General features: G+C 46.0%; 1 protein-coding gene across 10 annotated transcripts in view; it reads left to right on the top strand.

Moving 5' to 3' along the window:
- Ctl2 (Choline transporter-like 2) overlaps positions 1–19,695 on the top strand; it is a 380,476-nt gene that overhangs the window by 187,352 nt on the left and 173,429 nt on the right. For all 10 annotated transcript variants that reach the window (XM_075881408.1, XM_075881410.1, XM_075881415.1 and 7 more), the window contains one exon: positions 12,904–13,003. In XM_075881408.1, the coding sequence (XP_075737523.1) occupies positions 12,904–13,003 (100 nt within the window). The remainder of the gene's footprint in view (positions 1–12,903; positions 13,004–19,695) is intronic.

Here is a 19,695-nt window from a genome sequence, read left to right on the forward strand (position 1 = left end):
GGCGATGAAGATGCCTGGGACCTGCGCAACTGCCTGCAGTCCGGCGCCCTCGTGAGTGCTGGTCGCAACTGGAAGACGTGTCGGCGCTAGCGACGGATCGTCGCGCCGACGGCAACGTTGCGGTTGCGGGGCCGGTGTTGAGGTGAAGTCTAGCCGGACAGTGCAGCAGTGTCGACCAGCGGCGGTGTCGTGGTGCAAGGACATTATGGTCGTGCGATATCATTTTTTTGTTAAAGCTTGTGTAGCTAATTTCTGATTTCGGGATATGGTTTGATTTAAGGTTGGGGGAATGTGGGGGTGCTGACACCCCCCCTGTAAAGTTGTCTGCGCCGCGTGGCGCACGTGTCTCGCCCCAGGGCGTTATTTCGGTGGTGACCACCACCGGGCGATAGATGGCGTTGTGTTCGCTCTGAGTACCACTGTTGGTAGAGTGGCAGCGCCGGTGGTGGCCCCTGGCGGAAGGCGGGCCTTGGTGGTGGGCGAGCGTGGAGCGAGCCTTTCTGCGCGTGGCGGCTGCCGCAAACGGTTGTCTGTAGCGCGGGTCCCCGGTGCTCGGCACCGCGGGCTTCGCGCCGGGGTCCCGCGTGTAAGGTCAGGCGTTGGCGACGCCGCTTTGGGTATGTGCTAGTGTGGTGGGTGTGTTAGTGTGGGTTTATCATGTTATTGTGTGTTTAGTGTGTCCCTGCGTTATGTTGTTTGTATGGTAGCGTGTTAGTTGAAATTGGTGTATCATTCGGCGGACGATATCGTCGTCTAAATTAGTTAATAAATGTATGTATGTGGTGCGTTTGTACCGACCACCGGCCGACCGCGTCTGCTGTGTCCGTTCGCTCCAAGAGCGTGGCGTGGCGATACGCTCGTTCGCCTCGCCGAGACCCCACAACGCGCATGGAAACTTCACGGAGAGCACTGCGGCGTCACAGTGAAAACTGCACGGACTTTGTTGTTGTGTCAAGCTCACGGCAAGTCACTTGATTCTCAATCTTCTAAGCTTTGTAGCTGATATACTACGAAGTGAATTGAAAACACTAGTTTTCAGTGCCAATACACGCTTTGTAGCGCGCCGCCAAATTCTGACTGGTAGACTTTGTTATAATCCGCAGGGTAGCATGAAATAATTGCAACGAAAAATTGGCCCCATATCTGCATGTTATACTGCAAACGCCGTCTAAAGACGATAGTCTTGCATCTGGAGAGAGTGAACAAAACGTTTATTTGATGTTCTGCGCAAGAAAATTGGGGAATGGTATTTTGGATGCGCTGTGTCAGAGTGCCTCGAGCGTGCAGTGGAGGCGAACAAGCGCATCTGGCAGTTATCTTAAAAAACGCAGCGCGCGCCCTTCTAAGAGGTGATAAGGGATAGAACGCAAGGCGACGGGTAGGTGCCACCATCGTCAGCGCAGCGGGAAAAGCGCTACAGTCCTTAGAATTACTTATGTATGCCTTTTCTAGTAAAAAGACACACATGCAGACTATTGACGTATTGTTATAGTGCCTCAGATAAGTGCAATAATTGCTTTTTAATTGGCAATCGCACAAGTATGAACCCTGAATCTTGAGCAATATTGGTGGGTGCTGCGGATGGGGTCAGCGGTTTGGGTTATTGTTAGGTGTCGTTTAGACTTTAGGATATCGATAAGGGTGGACAAATAGACAGACAGACCGAAATTTTTCTGTCGAAGGTTCTCAAGAATGACTATCGTCTTTAAAAACGACTGATGCGTGGGTGGGAGGAGGGGCATCTCTAAAGCGACCGCAGCGCTGCCGCATCTGGATGAATTCTCGCTCGTTCTCCGGCGCGCCGATGCTGTCACCTCTTCTTTTAGCCACCATAGCAAAGAATTGAAGCGCTCAGCGGGTCACATGACCGAGAAGCGGTGCCACGGTGCAAAGCGATTTCCCTCTCACGATGGCAACGACTGCATCTCCGTTGCAACCCAACCCTCTGGACCGAGAAAGGAGAACTCTCTGTGACAGCTTTTTGTTGTGTAGTGTATAGGGGGCGCTGTCAATGCTATCATCTGTATATAAGCGATTGCCATCAAAATAAAAGGCAGTGGTTCCCCGTCCATGGATCGGTCCGACTTATCACTCGGCGCTTCGCGATACGGTGATAGCACATTCTGGCGCAGTCGGCGAAGCTAGCGAGCTAGCGACGAACCGTTTCCTGCCGTTTTAAGGGGCGTCGCCTACGAGATGGCAACGTACGGACTACCGCCATTACCGCCTTTTCTGGAGACTCCTGGAGATGCGACAATCCCATGGGAGCAGTGGCGCGATGATTTCACAAATTTCCTTGAAGCAACGGGGATGGACGCGCAACCGCCACCACGGAAAAAGGCCATTCTACTGCAATGTCTCGGGGTCGAGGGACGCCGTATTTTTCGCACACTGGGCCCAGAGCCGGCGCGGACGCCAGGCACGACAGAAGATAAGACGGAGGCAAGTGGAAGAGATAGTTACATCGAGGCGTTGGGCCTATTGGAGCGTCAGTTCTCAAGCACCGTCAACGTACTGGTAGAGCGACGTCGATTCACTTTACGTCGGCAACTGCCGAATGAGCCTATACGGGAGTTCGTCAGTAACCTCAGACAGTTAGCGAAGACGTGTGACTTCGGGGATTTCTTGGAGGCGGCTCTGCGAGACAGGGTTGTTGATGGAATACGGAGCACTGAGTTGCGACAGAAACTGCTCGTGAAGGGGTCCCAACTTACGCTGGCAGAGGCTGTAGAAATGCTGCAGACGTACGAGCAGGCAGCGGAGGGCGCTGCGGTCTATGACCAAGGGTCGCCACAAACGGACATAGTACAGCACGTATTCCAAGGCAGAGGCCCAGACGGCGACTCGACAGCGACGTCGGTGCGCAAGTGTTACCGGTGCGGCTCTACAAGGCACCTCGCTAATTCACAGGAATGTAAAGCACGGGGGAAACGTTGCTCCAAATGCCACAAGATGGGACATTTTCAAGCGGTCTGTGGCATGAGGAGGGAGCAGAACGTACGGACGGTCCGGAACGACGGCGCTAGCGAAGAAGGCGTGCTCACTGTGCTGGCGGTCAGACACGTGGAACGACGGACTTTGGTAGTTGACGTCGTTGTTGAGAACGAGCCACTTCAGTTGCTGGTGGATACTGGGTCGTCGGTGTCTATTTTGCCCGACCACGTCTACCGAGACAAGTTCGCCAACAGGTTTCCTTTGACTGCGGCTACAGCGACGCTGCGTGATTTTTCACAGAAGAAAATTCCAGTCTTGGGATGGTTCACAGCCAGAGTTGTACGCGGGAAAAACTCGGCTTGCCTCCGCTTTTACGTTGTTCCCCAGGGCGTGGCATTACTGGGACTAGACGCGGTGCACCAGCTACAGTTGAACATCATCGGTTCTACATTGGAATGTCTACAAGTCACGGCCAGCCCCCAGTCGCTCCCTTCTGAATTGTGTGAGTTTTCTTTTCTTTTCGCTGATAAGTTGGGCTTAGCGAAAAACTTTGTACATTCTGTAAAGCTGCGCGCAGACATAAAACCAGTAGCAGCGAAAGTTCGACGCTTGCCCCTGACGCTGCGAGATAAAGTAGCGGCTGAACTGACAAGATTATTGGATGCAGGCATTATAGAAAGGGTTAGCGCTGCGGAATGGGTGTCTCCTATAGTGGTTGTGCAGAAGAAAGATGGAACTATTCGCCTATGCGTCGATTTGCGCGAGCCAAACAAAGCAGTAGTCATTGATGGATTCCCTTTGCCGCACACGGAGGAACTGTTACATGCGCTGAGCGGAGCAGCATGGTTCTCGAAACTGGATCTTGCTGCAGCCTACCATCAAGTGGAATTAGCCGAAGAGAGTCGCGAAATAACGACGTTTATTACGCACGAAGGCTTATTTAGGTTCTGCAGAGTTTGTTTTGGCCTCGCATCGGCACCTGCCGCGTTTCAGCGAATGATGCAAGAAATATTGAAGGGCTGCAAGGGCGTGTTGTTTTATATCGACGACATTATAGTCTTTGGAAAGACTAAGCACGAGCACAACCGTAACCTTCGCGAGGTATTGCATCGGATCGCTGAGGCGGGGCTGCAGCTGAATCAGAAATGCTTATTCGCTGTCAAGGAACTCTCCTTTTTGGGTCATCACGTGAGTGCAAGAGGTCTGGCCCCACTTAAGTCAAAGGTGGATGCTGTGATGAAAGCACAAACGCCTGCCGATGTAGTCTCGCTGCGGTCTTTCCTTGGGCTCATAGGCTATTACTCTCATTTTCTCCCCAATTATGCAGAGGTGGTGGAGCCGCTGCGACGGCTTCTTCGTAAAGGACAGAAGTTCGTGTGGGACCAGAGCACCGAGGAGAGTTTTTGCAGGGTCAAGAAGATGCTGTCGTCATGTGGGGTGGTGGCCATGTTCAACGAGTCGTTGCCTGTACAAGTGACCACTGACGCCTCGGCATATGGACTGGGAGCTGTGCTACAGCAGGTAGTCGACGGAGAAGTACGTACAGTGGCATTCGCTTCGAGGACACTAACGCCACCAGAACGCAAGTACTCTACCGGGGAACGAGAGGCGCTGGCATGTTTATGGGCGTGCGAACATTGGCATGTTTATCTGTGGGGCCGCAAGTTTGTCTTACGAACTGACCATCAGGCTTTGGTGACACTGCTGTCCACAAATGGGGTTGGAAGACGGCCACTGCGTATTGAACGCTGGTCTGCTAGACTTCTGAGATACAACTTCACGGTGCAGTACACAAAGGGGAGCACCAATGTCGTTGCGGATGCGCTTTCTAGGCTACCGTTGACCCCTGCAGAGGACGACCCTGTGGAGGAAGTAGTTGCTGTGGTTTCCAGCATGATCACAAAGAGTGAGTTGCAGGCAGCGACAGCTGAGGATTCAGTGTTAAATGAGGTGGCACAGTATGTTATGTCCAGATGGCCGGAAAAGGGCTGTTTAGCTGAAAACATAAAATTGTTTTTTCGTATGCAAGAAGAACTGTCGGTTATAGACGGACTATTGTTTCGCGCTGAACGGGTCGTTCCCCCAGCAGCACTTGCTTCCAGGCTGGTCATGATGGCACACGAATCGCATCCAGGCATTGTAAGGACCAAACAACGGTTGAGGGAACAGTACTGGTGGCCCGGAATGGACAGTGATGTTGAATCTTTGGTTAGGAATTGTGCTGTCTGCAAAGCATCAGATAAATCTGCAAAAACTGTAAGGGCCCCGTTGGAGCCAGTGCAGTGGCCCGAGAAGCCGTGGGAAAAGCTTGGAATTGACATCGTTGGGCCGATGGAACGAGCCCCTCCAGAGTGCAGGTTTGCAATCACTATTATTGATTACCACAGCAAGTGGCCTGAGGTGGCATTTGTGTCCACAATAACTGCACAGGCAGTAGTGAAAGTACTCGTGGAAATTTTTTCGAGAGAAGGGTACCCGAAAAGCATTGTGACTGACAATGGGCGTCAGTTCATGTCGACATGTTTTGAGCAGTTTTTACGAGACCGGGGAATTCAGCACTGTGTTACAACATTGTACTACCCGCAATGCAATGGGCAAATTGAGCGGTTCAACCGCGTTCTCAAGGAGTATATGCAGGTTGCGGCATTGGAGCGAAGACCACTGAAGGAGGCAATTTGGGACTACCTGGGTGTTTATAGGGCCACCCCGCATGCAACTACAGGAGCGTCGCCGGCTTACCTGCTGCATGGAAGAAAACCCAGAACGAGATTGGATGTTGTTGGCCTCCCAGAAAGGGAATTTTTTGAGGAGCCGCGTGTCGTCATGGAAAAGTTGAAACAGCGCGTTAAGGAGCAGCAACAACGAACAAAAAAGTACGTCGATGAAAAACGAGGTGCCAGAGCGTCTGTCATTGAGCCAGGAGATTTCGTAAAAGTAAAACAAGGCGGACCGAAGACGAAACACAAGTTTTCTTTGCCGATCCAGGTGAAGAGACGTGTGGGCACGAATTCGTTTCTACTGGCAAACGGGACGAAATGGAACGCATCAAAGTTAACAGTAATTAGTAAAGGAAGGACAGGACAGGCACAGGCACTAGCTGACGCGGTTACAGCGCGACGCAATGCATCTTCGGGGTTTTCCTACGACATGGATCTTCACATAGGAAAGATGGCTCAGCCACAAAACCCTATAGTCGTGAATGAATCGGAAGTGGGTCCATCAGAAGACACCCAGGGAAGCGCTAACCATTCTGACAGTGCACAAACCACGGTAACGGAGCCCATATTAGAGGTTCCCGATCAGCAGGACACATCTCGGTCGCAGTTGGCCACAGCCACAGCACCATCACGCACCAGGCCGGAACGAACAAGAAGAATGCCAACACGGTATCAAGACTACGAGCTGACCTGACTACAAGAACATCAAGTGTGGTGAAGTGAACGTGTGCTGTGAAGTGAGTGCGCGAAAGTAGACTGACTTTAGTTGTGTTGTTAATTTTTATGAGGGGGGAATGTGTTGTGTAGTGTATAGGGGGCGCTGTCAATGCTATCATCTGTATATAAGCGATTGCCATCAAAATAAAAGGCAGTGGTTCCCCGTCCATGGATCGGTCCGACTTATCACTCGGCGCTTCGCGATACGGTGATAGCACACTTTTCTTTTTTTTTCCCCTCTCTCTGCGCAAAGCCTTGAACAGAGAAGGGTCTCTATGAGCAGAGCCGGAAAAGGGAGAAGCATGGCACAGGCGCATCGCAGATCGGCATTTGAGAGAGAGCAAATAATCCGCCACAGTCTTTTCTTTACTTTTCTTCTTTTCCTTTTTCGCACGCAGCATTGAGAGGTGCCGCCGCAAGATTGGGCATGGTGCTGAGAGCATTTTCGGAGCGCGGTATGTTCGAATTAACCATTGCAGGTGCTCGCGCATTCGAATTACAGGGCGTTTTTGCCTGTTGGAATACACATAGCTTTGACGGGACCTCAACGTGAGTTCAAATTAACTGGAAGTTTGAATCAAGCATGTTCGAATTAATGAGGTTCGATTGTGTTTATTTTCCATTGCACGCGTGGCCGTGTAGCGATACATCGGGCCGCGAGGCGATTTCCTTCTTTGCATGCTTATAGGTGTGCGCCCATCTGAGCATACATTACCACAAACAGTTATAATTGATATAATAAAATAATGGATATAACGAAATAATTGTGGCTCTCCTTCAGCTTCGTTATAACAAGGTTTGAGTGTACTACCGAACATATGCAGCCCTTTTATCACATGTGAATAAAAAAAAGGAAAGTTTGACGGTGAAACCAATTGAAGGGTCAGAAGAAATTACCACAGTGGGCTAACGTTTCAAGCCAAAAAACACATGAAGCGATAAGCAGGCTTTGTGTTGCCCAGAGACAAGAAAAGGAATGAAGTTTTATTCTGCACTTGCTCATTGCAGTAAAATTTGTGATCAGCGCTTGTTTGGTGCACTGATTTCCCCGTACGAGTTCCACTGAAAACTTGATAAGAAATTTTCTTAATTTGTCTGCATAAATGGCACGAAGAAGCACGGCTGCCCATAAGCACTGAATAAGGCTGGAATATAGCAAGTTACATTCGTCTGCACATGCGAGCAGTGCTACATGTAACACATAAATGGTATATCAGTTCTCTAAAATTAACGGAGCAGTCACATTTTTTTGTTTACAGGTTAGTAACTAATCAAAATTTTCAAACATTGCAAGATGTTATGTCAGGCTTTACATGATATATTCATCACCAATTTTTGCGGTGCTCAACTTTGCGCTGATGAAGAACAGTCGTGTGAGCTGTGGGATATTATTTCTGTTACACTGATAGCTTAATGAAGAACAGTCGTGTGAGCTGTGGGATATTATTTCTGTTTCACTGATAGCTTAGTTGTGACAGTGCCAGTGCGGCTTGAAAGTTTTGCTCGTGTTTGGGCGAGGTTTATTACTTGTACGATTGCTTGCGAAAAAGCCAGTCTCTGCGCTTCTCGAGAACCACACCAACTTCTCAATTTGTGTGCGCACATAACGAGAGTGATGCTTGCTTCACTGCAAAGCAAATGCAATTCGGTCGAGCGGCCGCACTCTAGCAGACGACGCGGTGAAGGCCCCGCCTACAGCTGTCATTGCGCTTGCGCACTAGTTTCCAAAGCGCCCAGCAGAGGCGCTCCGCGGTGCACCGGCCGCACGGCGGGGGGTTCAGGGTAGAAGTGGACGGCTCTGTACAGGCATCAGTCATTCATGATAAACAGTATACGAAAAGAGAAGATTTTATCTTGTTGCTGTATGCGTTTGAGATTTTTTTTCCTCATTTTTTTTAAAGCACAAAACCAACAGCTCATGAGGCCATTGAGGTTACCTGCTGCACTGAATTATACAAGTTGGCATTATCGTTCTTTTGAATTGCAATACGTGAAGCGTTTTGTTAATTCTATAGATGATTTGGAAACTGATTGGAATGACGAGTTGCTGCTCCTAGAAAGTAGTCGAGAAATTAATAAAAATTAGTTGTTTGCTTCTGCATTAGTTTCATAACTTCATCATCATCATCAGCCTGACTACGTCCACTGCAGGACAAAGGCCTCTCCCATGTTCTGCCAGTTAACCCGGTCCTCTGCTTGCTGTTGCCAATTTATACCCGCAAACTTCTTAATCTCATCTGCCCACCTAACCTTCTGTCTTCCCCTAACCCGCTTCCCTTCTCTGGGAATCCAGTTAGTTACCCTTAATGACCAGCGGTTATCCTGTCTACGCACTACATGCCCGGCCCATGTCCATTTCCTCTTTTTTATTTCAACTATGATATCCTTAACCCCCGTTTGTCCCCAAATCCACTCTGCTCTCTTCTTGTCTCTTAAGGTTACACCTACCATTTTTCTTTTCATTGCTCGCTGCGTCGTCCTCAATTTAAGCTGAACCCTCCTTGTAAATCTACAGGTTTCTGCTCCGTAGCTAAGTACCGGCAAGGTACAGCTGTTATATACCTTCCTCTTGAGCGATAGTGGCAATCTACCTGTCATAATTTGAGAGTGCTTGCCGAATGTGCTCCACCCCATTCTTATTCTTCTAGTTACTTCAATCTCGTGGTTAGGCTCTGCGGTTATTACCTGCCCTAAGTAGACATAGTCTTTTACAACTTCAAGTGCACTATTACCTATCTCGAAGCGCTGCTCCTTTCCGAGGTTGTTGTACATTACTTTCGTTTTCTGCAGATTAATTTTAAGACCCTCACCAGCAGCTTTGCAAAAAGGCAAAGCTGCTGGTGAGGATCAGGCAACATCAGATCTGCTGAAAGATGGAGGACAGATTGTGTTAGAAAAACTAGCCACCCTGTTTGCGAGGTGTCTCCTGACGGGAAGAGTACCAGACTCTTGGAAGAACGCTAACATCATCTTAATACATAAGAACAAGGACTTGAAGAATTACAGGCTGATTAGCTTGCTCTCTGTAGTATACAAGCTATTTAAAAAGGTAATTGCTAACAGAGTAAAGAAAACATTAGAATTCAATCAACCAAAGGAACAAGCAGGATTTCGAACAGGCTACTCAACAATTGACCACATTCATACTATCAATCAGGTAATAGAGAAATGCTCAGAGTATAACCAACCACTATACATAGCCTTCATAGATTACGAGAAGGCGTTTGATTCAGTAGAAATATCAGCCGTCATGCAGACACTGCGGAATCGGGGCGTAGATGAAGTATATATAAACGTTCTGGAAGAAATCTACAGGGGATCAACTGCTATCTTAGTGCTTCATAAAGAAAGCAACAGAATACCAATCAAGAAGGGTGTAAGGCAGGGGGACACAATCTCCCCTATGCTATTTACCGCATGCTTACAGGAGGTTTTCAGAAGCCTAGAATGGGAACAGTTAGGGATAAGAGTCAATGGAGAAATAGAACTAGTTCGTTTCACTACATCAATGCATCCCCTGCTGCCCTTTGCACACTTCTTATTTTTGTTTTTCATTATTTTTGATCGATCATTTTTTTTGTTTTTTCTTTTTAAATCAGTGGCCACGTTGAAAACTTGCTTGATGTGCACACTGCAGGGAAAGGAGACATTGTAATGTACAAGGACCTTGTGGATAAGACTGTACTAAGTGTAATTCGTTAATTGTGTTACATAACTCAAAAGTGTTGCAGCACATTTCGCACGAGCCCTGGCTTTTTTTTTTTTTTTTTTTTTTTTTGAGGCACGGTGCTGTGAGAAAGACTACATAAGTTTAGAAAATTTGCCAGTGGCAAATGGTACAATTGAAGTATATTGGCGACTTGCTGTTCATCCCTCGCGAAGATCTGGTACTGGTAGTAACTCTGTGTTTTTGTCCCGATTTTCGGAGATAACAGTGACAGACACTAATGGCTGTGGATGACATGGCCACTAACAATAATTGTTGGAATGAGCCCATGACAGCTTACAGGGATGCAAAGGCTGAGCCGATTGTGCCAATTTGATACAATTCCTGATTGTTGTGCCAAGCTGTGCCAAAACCATGAAATTAGCTGAAATTGCGCCGCACTGTGCCAAAACGTTAAACCAGCATCGTTAATCGAAGCATGCATCGTTAATCGAAGTCTGCATCGTTAATCGAAGCATGCAGATGCTAATCCTAAACTATGGTGTAAGATGTATACTCATTAGGTGAGGACATTAGCGACATGCGATCGACCAGATAAAGTAACAACGTTGTGCGCTTATCGGTCCACTGACTGCAGTGAATATGTATCGATGGAACGACGGAACTTCAAGACAAAAATGCGTTGCTGTAGCCACCAACGATTGGCAGGAAATATAAATTTCCTAGCCTAAAAATACGGTTGTGGCATGTTAGGAACTAAAGTTTGAAGCATATGCCGCGTTTTCCTCGTGCTGCGAATGCCGTGCTGCGAATGCCGGTGCTGCCAGCAACCACGTTGGTTGCCTTAGCAGCGGCTCATAAAACTTTTTTTGTGTGCGTGTTGAAGTTGCGCCATGCCAGCTGCGGTCCTGAATATATATATATATATATATATATATATATATATATATATATCCGGTGGCGTCACCGGGCCGACGGGTGTGCGCCATTGTTTCTTCATCTGGTCGAACGTGCCTTGCAAGCTGCCGAAGGGGCAGCTAACCTGATTGTGAAAGAAAAAAAAGAGGGGGGGGGGACGCAGCGGTTCGAAAGTGTATGGGCTTTGGTTCTAACCGGTGCAGAGAATGCTGCTTAAGCCACCTTCGCTGCAGTACAGTAGTTGCCCTGCGGAAAAGCATGTAAAGATTTCGAAGGAGCTGTTAGCGCATGTCACGGGATGGAGCACCTTTGGTTAAATTACTCATGCTTGTGTATGCCGCATGATTCTGAGTACCAGTAATATCACCGACATCTAAATAAGCTACTGGCAATCATTTGGAGCAGTGTGTGACATTTATTTTTTCCTAAAAAAAAAACAGAATTGTGCACCCTTTTTTTTTTTTTGCCACCCGAATGTTCATAATTTTAAGGTCGCAAACTTAGCAAATCCACATTTAAGTTCGCAGAGTCTGTCGAAGAATTTTCTAATAATATTGTGGTCTTTATCGTTTGCACCTTGGGGTGGTTCACAATAACGCTTTTAGTCAAATAACAGTGCTGATGTTCATGGTGCATGATGTCGGTGATGTTGAATGGTTTATACATATTTTTTTTCTGAATTTAAGCCTCTTTATTTATACTGCTCCAAATTTGGTATTTTATCATAAAAATATGCAGGGTTTCTTCCCGTAAGCTGTTGCAAATTGAGATTTTAGTGGTCAAAAAGTAACATTTTGCTGCTCTAAAAATTGCTCCAAATTGTATTTCGGCTGTTTCATCCGGGCAGCTTACCCTTAAAAAGAAGTGGTATGAAGGTTGGTAAGTAGGGGCAGCAGAGGAAGGGACAAGATGTCATAGTTTGTTGACTAGGAGGAAGGAATGAATGCAAGCAATAAATTTTAATGTTACATTAACTAAGTCGAATGCCTCGCTTTTTTAGGGCCTGATTTTGGGTAACTCTATGTTGGCGTAAGGAAACACATGTCAGTTGCTCCAGTCAGTTACCTTTGTGTTGGCTATCGCTTCTATGCAGTGATGGGGGCACAGCACGTATTCAAGTATGAGTTATGTTCTGATCTCTTAAGTAGTGAGTGTCATTTTATTGGGGTTTTCTGTTCCTCGTGGAACAATGCAGCTTCATCCAGCACATCTGTCTAAGCTCCTTTCGTGTGGCGGAGGCTGCTGCTGCATTTCATCATTGCATGAGCAGCGCATATTGGTAGCTTTTTCAAGCTTTCACTTATACACACAATGTCCAATGTGCAGCCTCTTTCAACTTTATGTGCAACATTATAGCATAGGTGATGGCGAAAATGGGCTTTTAACCTTCATTGCTCTTGCAATCGAATTATATGGTATTGATCACGTTTGAAGAGGTATGTTGCGAAGGAAAGCGGTTGCTGCAGTGACAGTATCCAATTTGAACGCTTATGTCAAGTGACATTCTTTGTTCCGCAACTTCACCTTAGCTTATTTACTTTTGTTTGCGTGAAAAAACCTAAATAAACCACAAAGGTCCATGATAATATTTGATGAACAAATTTTTTTTACATCAAATATTTGGCAAAATCATCTGTTTTAAAATTTAGTTTTGATAGACAAAAAGATTTCGTGCCTACTGCTTGTTTATGGTTGAATTTTTGTTAAGGGAAGTTGTTATTTTTTTGGCAATCAGTGTTTCTCATACGTGCATGTTGAGAATGTTTGTAATAGTGGTTTGTGATTTTTAGCTCATATTCAAAGTTGGTATGGTCATTAAGATATTTATGAAGCAGAAGGTAAAAAAAATGACTTATGGCTAGTGACCGTTTTCTGCCTGTTGTGTCTAAATTTATCACTCTATGCTACTATCTTCTTTAAATGTATGTGCAATTATTTCACCTTATTCAGGGACAAGCAGTACCTGTTCTTTTTTGACATCACTCAATGCCTGAAAAGGGCCTACAAGCCAGGTGACCTGTTGCCTTCGCTCATCTGCAACACACCACAGGTGGGCTTTCACTCACTGAAGCTGTAGTCCTTCTCTTGCGAGAACATTGCATCTCATGCAGGGCATATGGCTGCAGTGTGAGAATTAAGGTGCGCAAGTGATGAGAAATTGTCAAACAGGGAATGTGAGGCTGTTTCATTCGAGAACCGATTGAAAGTGGAGCTTTGCAAGATGGGAAGAGTAGATGTGTCAAACTAGCACACGCTAATATTTGCAACTAGTAATAGAGCACTGTTTTATTCCTGACTCAATCAAATCACGGAAGTGCTGATTTGGGGCACATTGAAAACATTGAAAACAGACATTTGCTTGCTAGATTGTGATTCATTCGGCACTGTGTTTTTGATCAGGGGGATCAGGGGTTGGGGAAGACCATGGGTAAAAATCACGTGCATGTCCATCATTCTCTCAGAAAATGCATTTTCCAGGAATGAAACAGTGCCTAGTACGCCTGCTTAGCTGTTCACTTTGGAAAGAGTAGCTACTCTACTCGTAGCAGACTGTGCACTTGTCACATGCTTGTAATGGCCACTCCTCTCATTTATGAATGTTACTCGTCCAACCTTTGTGGCCTGCATCAAAGGATAAATTTTCCTAGATGGAAGTATGTTCAGCTTGTACCATGAATTAGTAGTGATAGCTAGTGAGCCTGAACAAGGTCCCTTGTCCTCTGCTTCAAGTATGAAAGACTTATAGCTTCTATTGTCAGTAACCTTCATTAGAGCTTGAGCCAAAAAGCCAGTGCTACTATCCAGGTACCCAAACGAGACCATTCGGGCATCATTGTGAGAATGAAATGAGGCATCCAAGCAACCAGCTGAAAGTAATAAATATGCGGTCCTTGGTAGTCAACCCTTTGTACCGGACTGCATTGCATAGAATGGCAGAGTGCAGAACTAGTGGGTAGGTATTCATGTTTCAGAGATAGGGCGTGCAAACACGGGCGCAAGAGAGACATCAAACCACCACATTTGTCGTATACTGACAACTGCAAAAGGTGCACAGCAGTGGAAAGAAAGCTGCAAACTGACAACTGACAAGCTGCGAAAGGTGCACAGCAGTGGATGACCAAGCGAGAGGCGAGCTTATCGATCTGGCACTCGGGGTCTACGTGATAGATATATATTCCAACACTTGATTTCTTCTTTGTGCAAGTTAATGGATGGTTGGGCTCACACATGCGCTTCCACTATTATCAATATACGAGGCCTCAACCATTAAACCATTTCTTCAAGTCTGTGCCAGTACAAAACCGCGTATTTGTTGAATTCGGCTGTTACTCTCTCAATAATGTAAACATGTCAAGAGTGTAATACCTTGCAAAATTTTTTAAACTTGTTTTTTTGATTGCAACTGCGCATACGTCAGCGACACAGAGGTAGCATAAGACATTGAGGCATAAGACACTGAGGCAGACAGCATAAAACATTGAGGCAGCATAAGAACGATGCTGACAAGAAACAGTTTCACATACCCTTACCCAGCACATGGAGGCAAGGGACCACTATATTGATTTATCAAACTCAAGAATTTTTGGTCAAGGAATGACCTTGAAATTGTGGCTTATCTGCAATTGTTGGCGACACATAAAATGGGTCACATGCTGAACCAGTGTGAGGGAACCAGTGTGCCTCAATTTTAGCCTTCTACTACCTAAACTATGGAAGATTGACGTAATCATTTCTTGTTGCAGTTCAACTTTGGAATGAATTACACTTCACTTGGAATGGTCGTTTACTTTGCATGTATTCATATGTGAATTCATACATTTTTGTTCACATAAATTGTTCAGCCGTTTGTGTGTTTACTGTTTATTTATGCTTTCGGTATTTTGGGCTATTTTCGTTTGGTAAAGGATTTCTCTGTATAGAGTTGTATGTCTTTTTACATTATACAGGGTGTGCCAGCTATCGCACAGCTCGTTTTAAATGAGGAAGGAGTTATGCGAAACAGACCTAGCACAAGTACACTCGAATAGCCACAAATTTTTCTAACGAGGTTAAATAATTAGTCATAATATATTTGCAAATTGATCAGTACTTAATTATTGAAATGTAAATGACACATATGTAGGCATGTTTAACTGGCATCATATTGCTTAATCTTGAACAGCACAGTAATTTTGGGCTAATTTTTATGAGTTGATAAGGAAATTCTGCTAAATGGGAAAAACTACACGTCACCAGAAACAGTGCCCTTAAAGCGGCCTTGAAACACTTTTTCAAGTAACCATGCAATCAATTTACTGGAAGAGCTTGTTGCCTCACAAACTCAATGCTGCAAAAATTTTAATAATTCGTGCAGTGCGAGTGGAGTTACAAAGATTTGTTGCATGCTTCAATTGCATCCTCTCTTCTCTCGTCCCAACGAAAGTGCTGAAAGCTAAGCAGGGAGGGATGGCAGGGGCAAATAAAAATGTCACACGCACCTCATGACCTTGAACACTTTTTTCTTTTTTTTTCTTCAAATGCGCGGCTTTTTGAGTGTAATCGCGAGCGTGGACAAGTTGCGACCTCTCGCAGCGATCTTTGTAACGACCCAGTCCGCCGTGTTCAAATAAGCCAATGGCTGATAGATGGGGTTTTTACGAGTGATTTTTGTGCGTCTTCCATCATTTGTCGAGAGAAGTCAATTTTTAGCTGACATTCTATAATTTATTGTGAATTCCAGGCCGCATACTGCGCTATAATATTTGGCTCGCGTGTTCTCGGGAGTCTCTACTACCGATCCGCAGCGTTCTCTATGCTCAAAAAGTGTTGCAGGGCCTCTTTAAACAGGCTCGAGGTGAGGTAGCTAGTATCAAGAAAAAAATGCAAAAATAAAAACCATATGAGTAGTCCAATTGGCCATTGCCCAGCTAAAAAAACTTGACAAGATCAGTCTGCATGGCTTAAGGTTGTTTGTAAGCTTGCTTCTGAGGTTTAGATATTGCCCGGTCATGGTTGCAACATAAAAAGAAGGTGCGGCCTGTTGCGTGCCGCCAAAGCGGCATCTTGGGCCTAGCTCGCCTTGCACCCGCTCTGGTTCCACTGCTCGTCTGCGGAGAAGAGCTTTCTAACAGGCATTGGTACGAGCGACAGGGCTGTAACCAGGCTGCAAACAGCAAGTCTTGTAGTTGCACATTACAGATTCACTACTGAAGTCATTGTTAGAAGTGCCTATTACCCCACATATGGTAACAGTTTGCCCTAGGAGATGGCAGAGGCCTATGCACTGTGCGATGCCGGTGCATAGAACACCAGGTGGTCAAAATTTCTAGAGCCCTCCACCATGGGGTCTCTCATAATCATATTGTGGTTTTGGGACGTAAAGCCCCAGATATTGTATATATTCACATCTAAGCTGATGTTTTTTTTTAGAAAAAAAGATGTGCAAAAGTGGGGGGGGTCGGCTTATATTCGAGTACCACGATTTGGCCCCTGCTGCCACCTGCCTGAAGGCCCGGCCGCGCTAGCGGCGTTACGGCCATTGATGCACCGATCTCAAGGTACCGGTTTTGCATGCCGGAGGCCCATTCTCATGACATTCTATGGTAGCTGTGCGGTGATGAGGCCGCTCAGGCCTGTTCAGCAAGAGAATAGTGGCCTCTATCGCTTTTGTACGGTCCATTGTCCCGAAATCACGCAGTCCCACGTACTGTAGCGAGGGAGCGAGAGTCGTCGAGCCTGCGAGATTTAAGGTTGGAAAAGCCATGGAAAAACGGGAAGACGTGGATCGTGTCACGTGATTACTGTCAATGGATGGATGCGTTGACATGGCTGTACCTTTTAGATCAAGCGCTGGCTAACGCCACCTAGCTGTAATACTTAGTGAACAAAAACGAAATGTTTTTCTCTCTGGTGCTCAGAATGCGTGCTCTGTGTTGAAATAAAATAGAATTACCTAATTTGCTTACTGGTGTTTAAAATTAAACGAATTCCCAGCCAAGCCCGGTTTCCAAAAAAGAAAAAGAAACGTAAAATTCAACCCGGCTGTTGCCTATCTGCTATCGCGTGGCGGACAGCGCAAAGTTGGTCAATGGTCATTCTTCTGAAAGCGATCGTGAAGTGTAGTTGTGCCTCTTGCTCGCAAAATGCCTGCGTCAATCGTGCTTCAGATTTGATGGCACCAACCAAGCGGTGCCACTACAGTGCGGCGTTTTAAGTGGAAGGTCGTGTTACATGTGGAAAAGACATCGAGTCTACGAGTGCAGCAAGAGTTCGGCTTGCACGGAAAGAATGTGCAACAATGGTGAAAACAATGTGCGGAACTGTTCGGTTGTGCAGCAACCCACATGGCATTCACTGGACCGAAAACCGGCCGACACCATGCGGTGGAAGAAGTTGTCGCCGGTTTTGTTCGAGAACAGAGAGAAGTGGGAATACCCGTGACGACTGAAATTATTCAGGCGAAGGCCAGAGAAGTCCCCATCACGAAGGGTGTCTCACGAGCCTGTTTTAAAAAGCCAGCAGATGCTGGACATCACGCTTCATGAAACGGTTGGGATTCAGCCTGCAACGACGGACCTCCGTGTGTCAAAAGCTCGGCCTACATTCAAGGAAAGTTTTTTTTTCTGCCCTTGCCAATTTCAGGGGTCGGTCTTGATTCTAGTATATACGGTATTATAATTGGTATGCCCTAGGAGTGCCAATTTTTCATAGAGTAGGCCTCAACACTCTCCATCAATGCTGCCAGTTTGACTCACCTGAAATGAAAAGTGTGACAGATAATGTTAACTGGCAAGCACTCATCGGGTAGATTCAAAGAACTGACGTTCAAGCACTCATCGGGCAGATTCCAAGAGCTGACGTATCGGCCCACTGAAATGCACCTCGAAAGTACAAACATCATAAGTGTAGGTTGTGGTGCAAAGACAGTCAGAACCTAGAGTCAGCATAAACAAAATGTATTCTCAGTTAAGGCAGTGCAAGCATCATACAAACTTGCACACTTGGCAGGTATTAATACTACTCGCAATATCACATAGATGATTAAAACAACGGGAACAACTTTGCCGCGTTAGAATTACAATCTCGTGCATTACAAACTACACTCAAATCTTAATATATTAAACACTGACATAATGAATTATCAGTTATAACGAAGTCAATGAAAAATATTCTTGCAATAGATAGTGTTACGAATAAACTCTTATTATAAAGAATTTTTGGATACAATGAAGTAACTTTTGTATAAGGTGTGACATTGTTATAATGAGGTTTGAGTGTATTCAAGAACACTTAAAGGCCTTGGATGTTCACCAGATGTGTCCAGTTCACAATTTTTCCAATGTGCCTCGAATATTTCTCTTCCAAGAAACACTCAAACAAATTTCAGTGCTGATCGTCTGTCTGTTGCATACCACATCGACGACACTCTCTAAGGAGTGCTCCCACAACGTCAACACTCGATTCTTCAAGATCGACTGACCACAATACAGTTACACAACTCACTCGAACAATTGCCCTATTTACTCGCATAATAGGCGCTCTTCTTTTTTTAGAAAATCTGGCTCGAAGTTAGGGGTGCGCCAATTACGCAGGGTAAAATTTTCAAAAATTTTTCGACTCTGTTTTTGCGCTTTAAATCTGCACATTTGTCAAGTAAAAGGTAACTTTATTGGGCGACTTTATTGTTTATCAATTAGTTCAGCATAAAAGAAGCATACCTACATACTTTTTAATGAACAAGCGAGCGCTGTAAACTGCACACACTCACGCAAAATTTATTTACACAAAAGTCGTAGGTGTTCCTCCTGTTCTCTATTTGGAGTCCGAGTTAAGGGCACACATTCATCCTCGCTGAGCGAGGATTCGTTTTCGGTGTCCAAATCAACCACACCGCCCAGCATGTAGTCCTTACTCTCATCTAGTGCGTTCGAGATACCCGTCTTCTTGAAGCTTTTCCTGACGACTTCGTCGGAGATCGCCTGCCACACTTTCATGATCCAAGCACACAACATTTCCACAGGCGGTCTTTTAACTTACCGCCTGGAGTCAGCTGATGTTATCCTCCAGCCATTTAGGTGGTGTGCAGCCTTTGAACATTGCCCCTAAAAGGCTTATTCAAGGACACGTCCAAAGACTGCAATATCGATGTGAGGCCGCCCGGAATCACTGCCAGATCTGTGCACAGCTCCTTTAGCTCAGCTCTTATGTGGTTTATGAGGTGCCCCACGAAAACTGTTCAGGACAAGCATGGACGGGAGCAATGGACCACACGGCCGCCGACCCCAGACTGTTTTCACCCAGTCTCCCATGAGTTCATCCGCCTTTTCCATCCGCACTCATCCAGCCTTTTTCCTGGACTCTGACGTAGATGCCTTGCGAGAAATTTGCCTTTGAGAGCGTCTTACATTTAAAGAATAACGTAAGGCTGTAGCTTGCGCCCTTCCGCTGTCACCGCCAGCATTACGGTGAATAGTTGTTTATCAGCGCCAGACGTTCTGACGATGACGCACGGTGCACCTTTCTCCTCCACTGTCATGTTCCGCGGCATATCAAAGCAAAGGGGGCTATGATCAGCATTGCCGATCTGGGACAAAATGAAGTCTTTTTGCTGTCGGAGCTTTTTAACGAAACGGTGGAAGTCCACTACTTTGTCTTCATATGCTGCGGACAAGTGCTGACACAAGCTGGTCTGCCTTCGCAGTGCAAGGCCATGGCGCCGCATGAAACGAGTTGTCCATCCGGAGCTGGCTTTGAACTCTTTTG

Source organism: Rhipicephalus microplus, chromosome X, assembly GCF_043290135.1.
Source record: "Rhipicephalus microplus isolate Deutch F79 chromosome X, USDA_Rmic, whole genome shotgun sequence".
Lineage (NCBI taxonomy): Eukaryota > Metazoa > Arthropoda > Arachnida > Ixodida > Ixodidae > Rhipicephalus > Rhipicephalus microplus.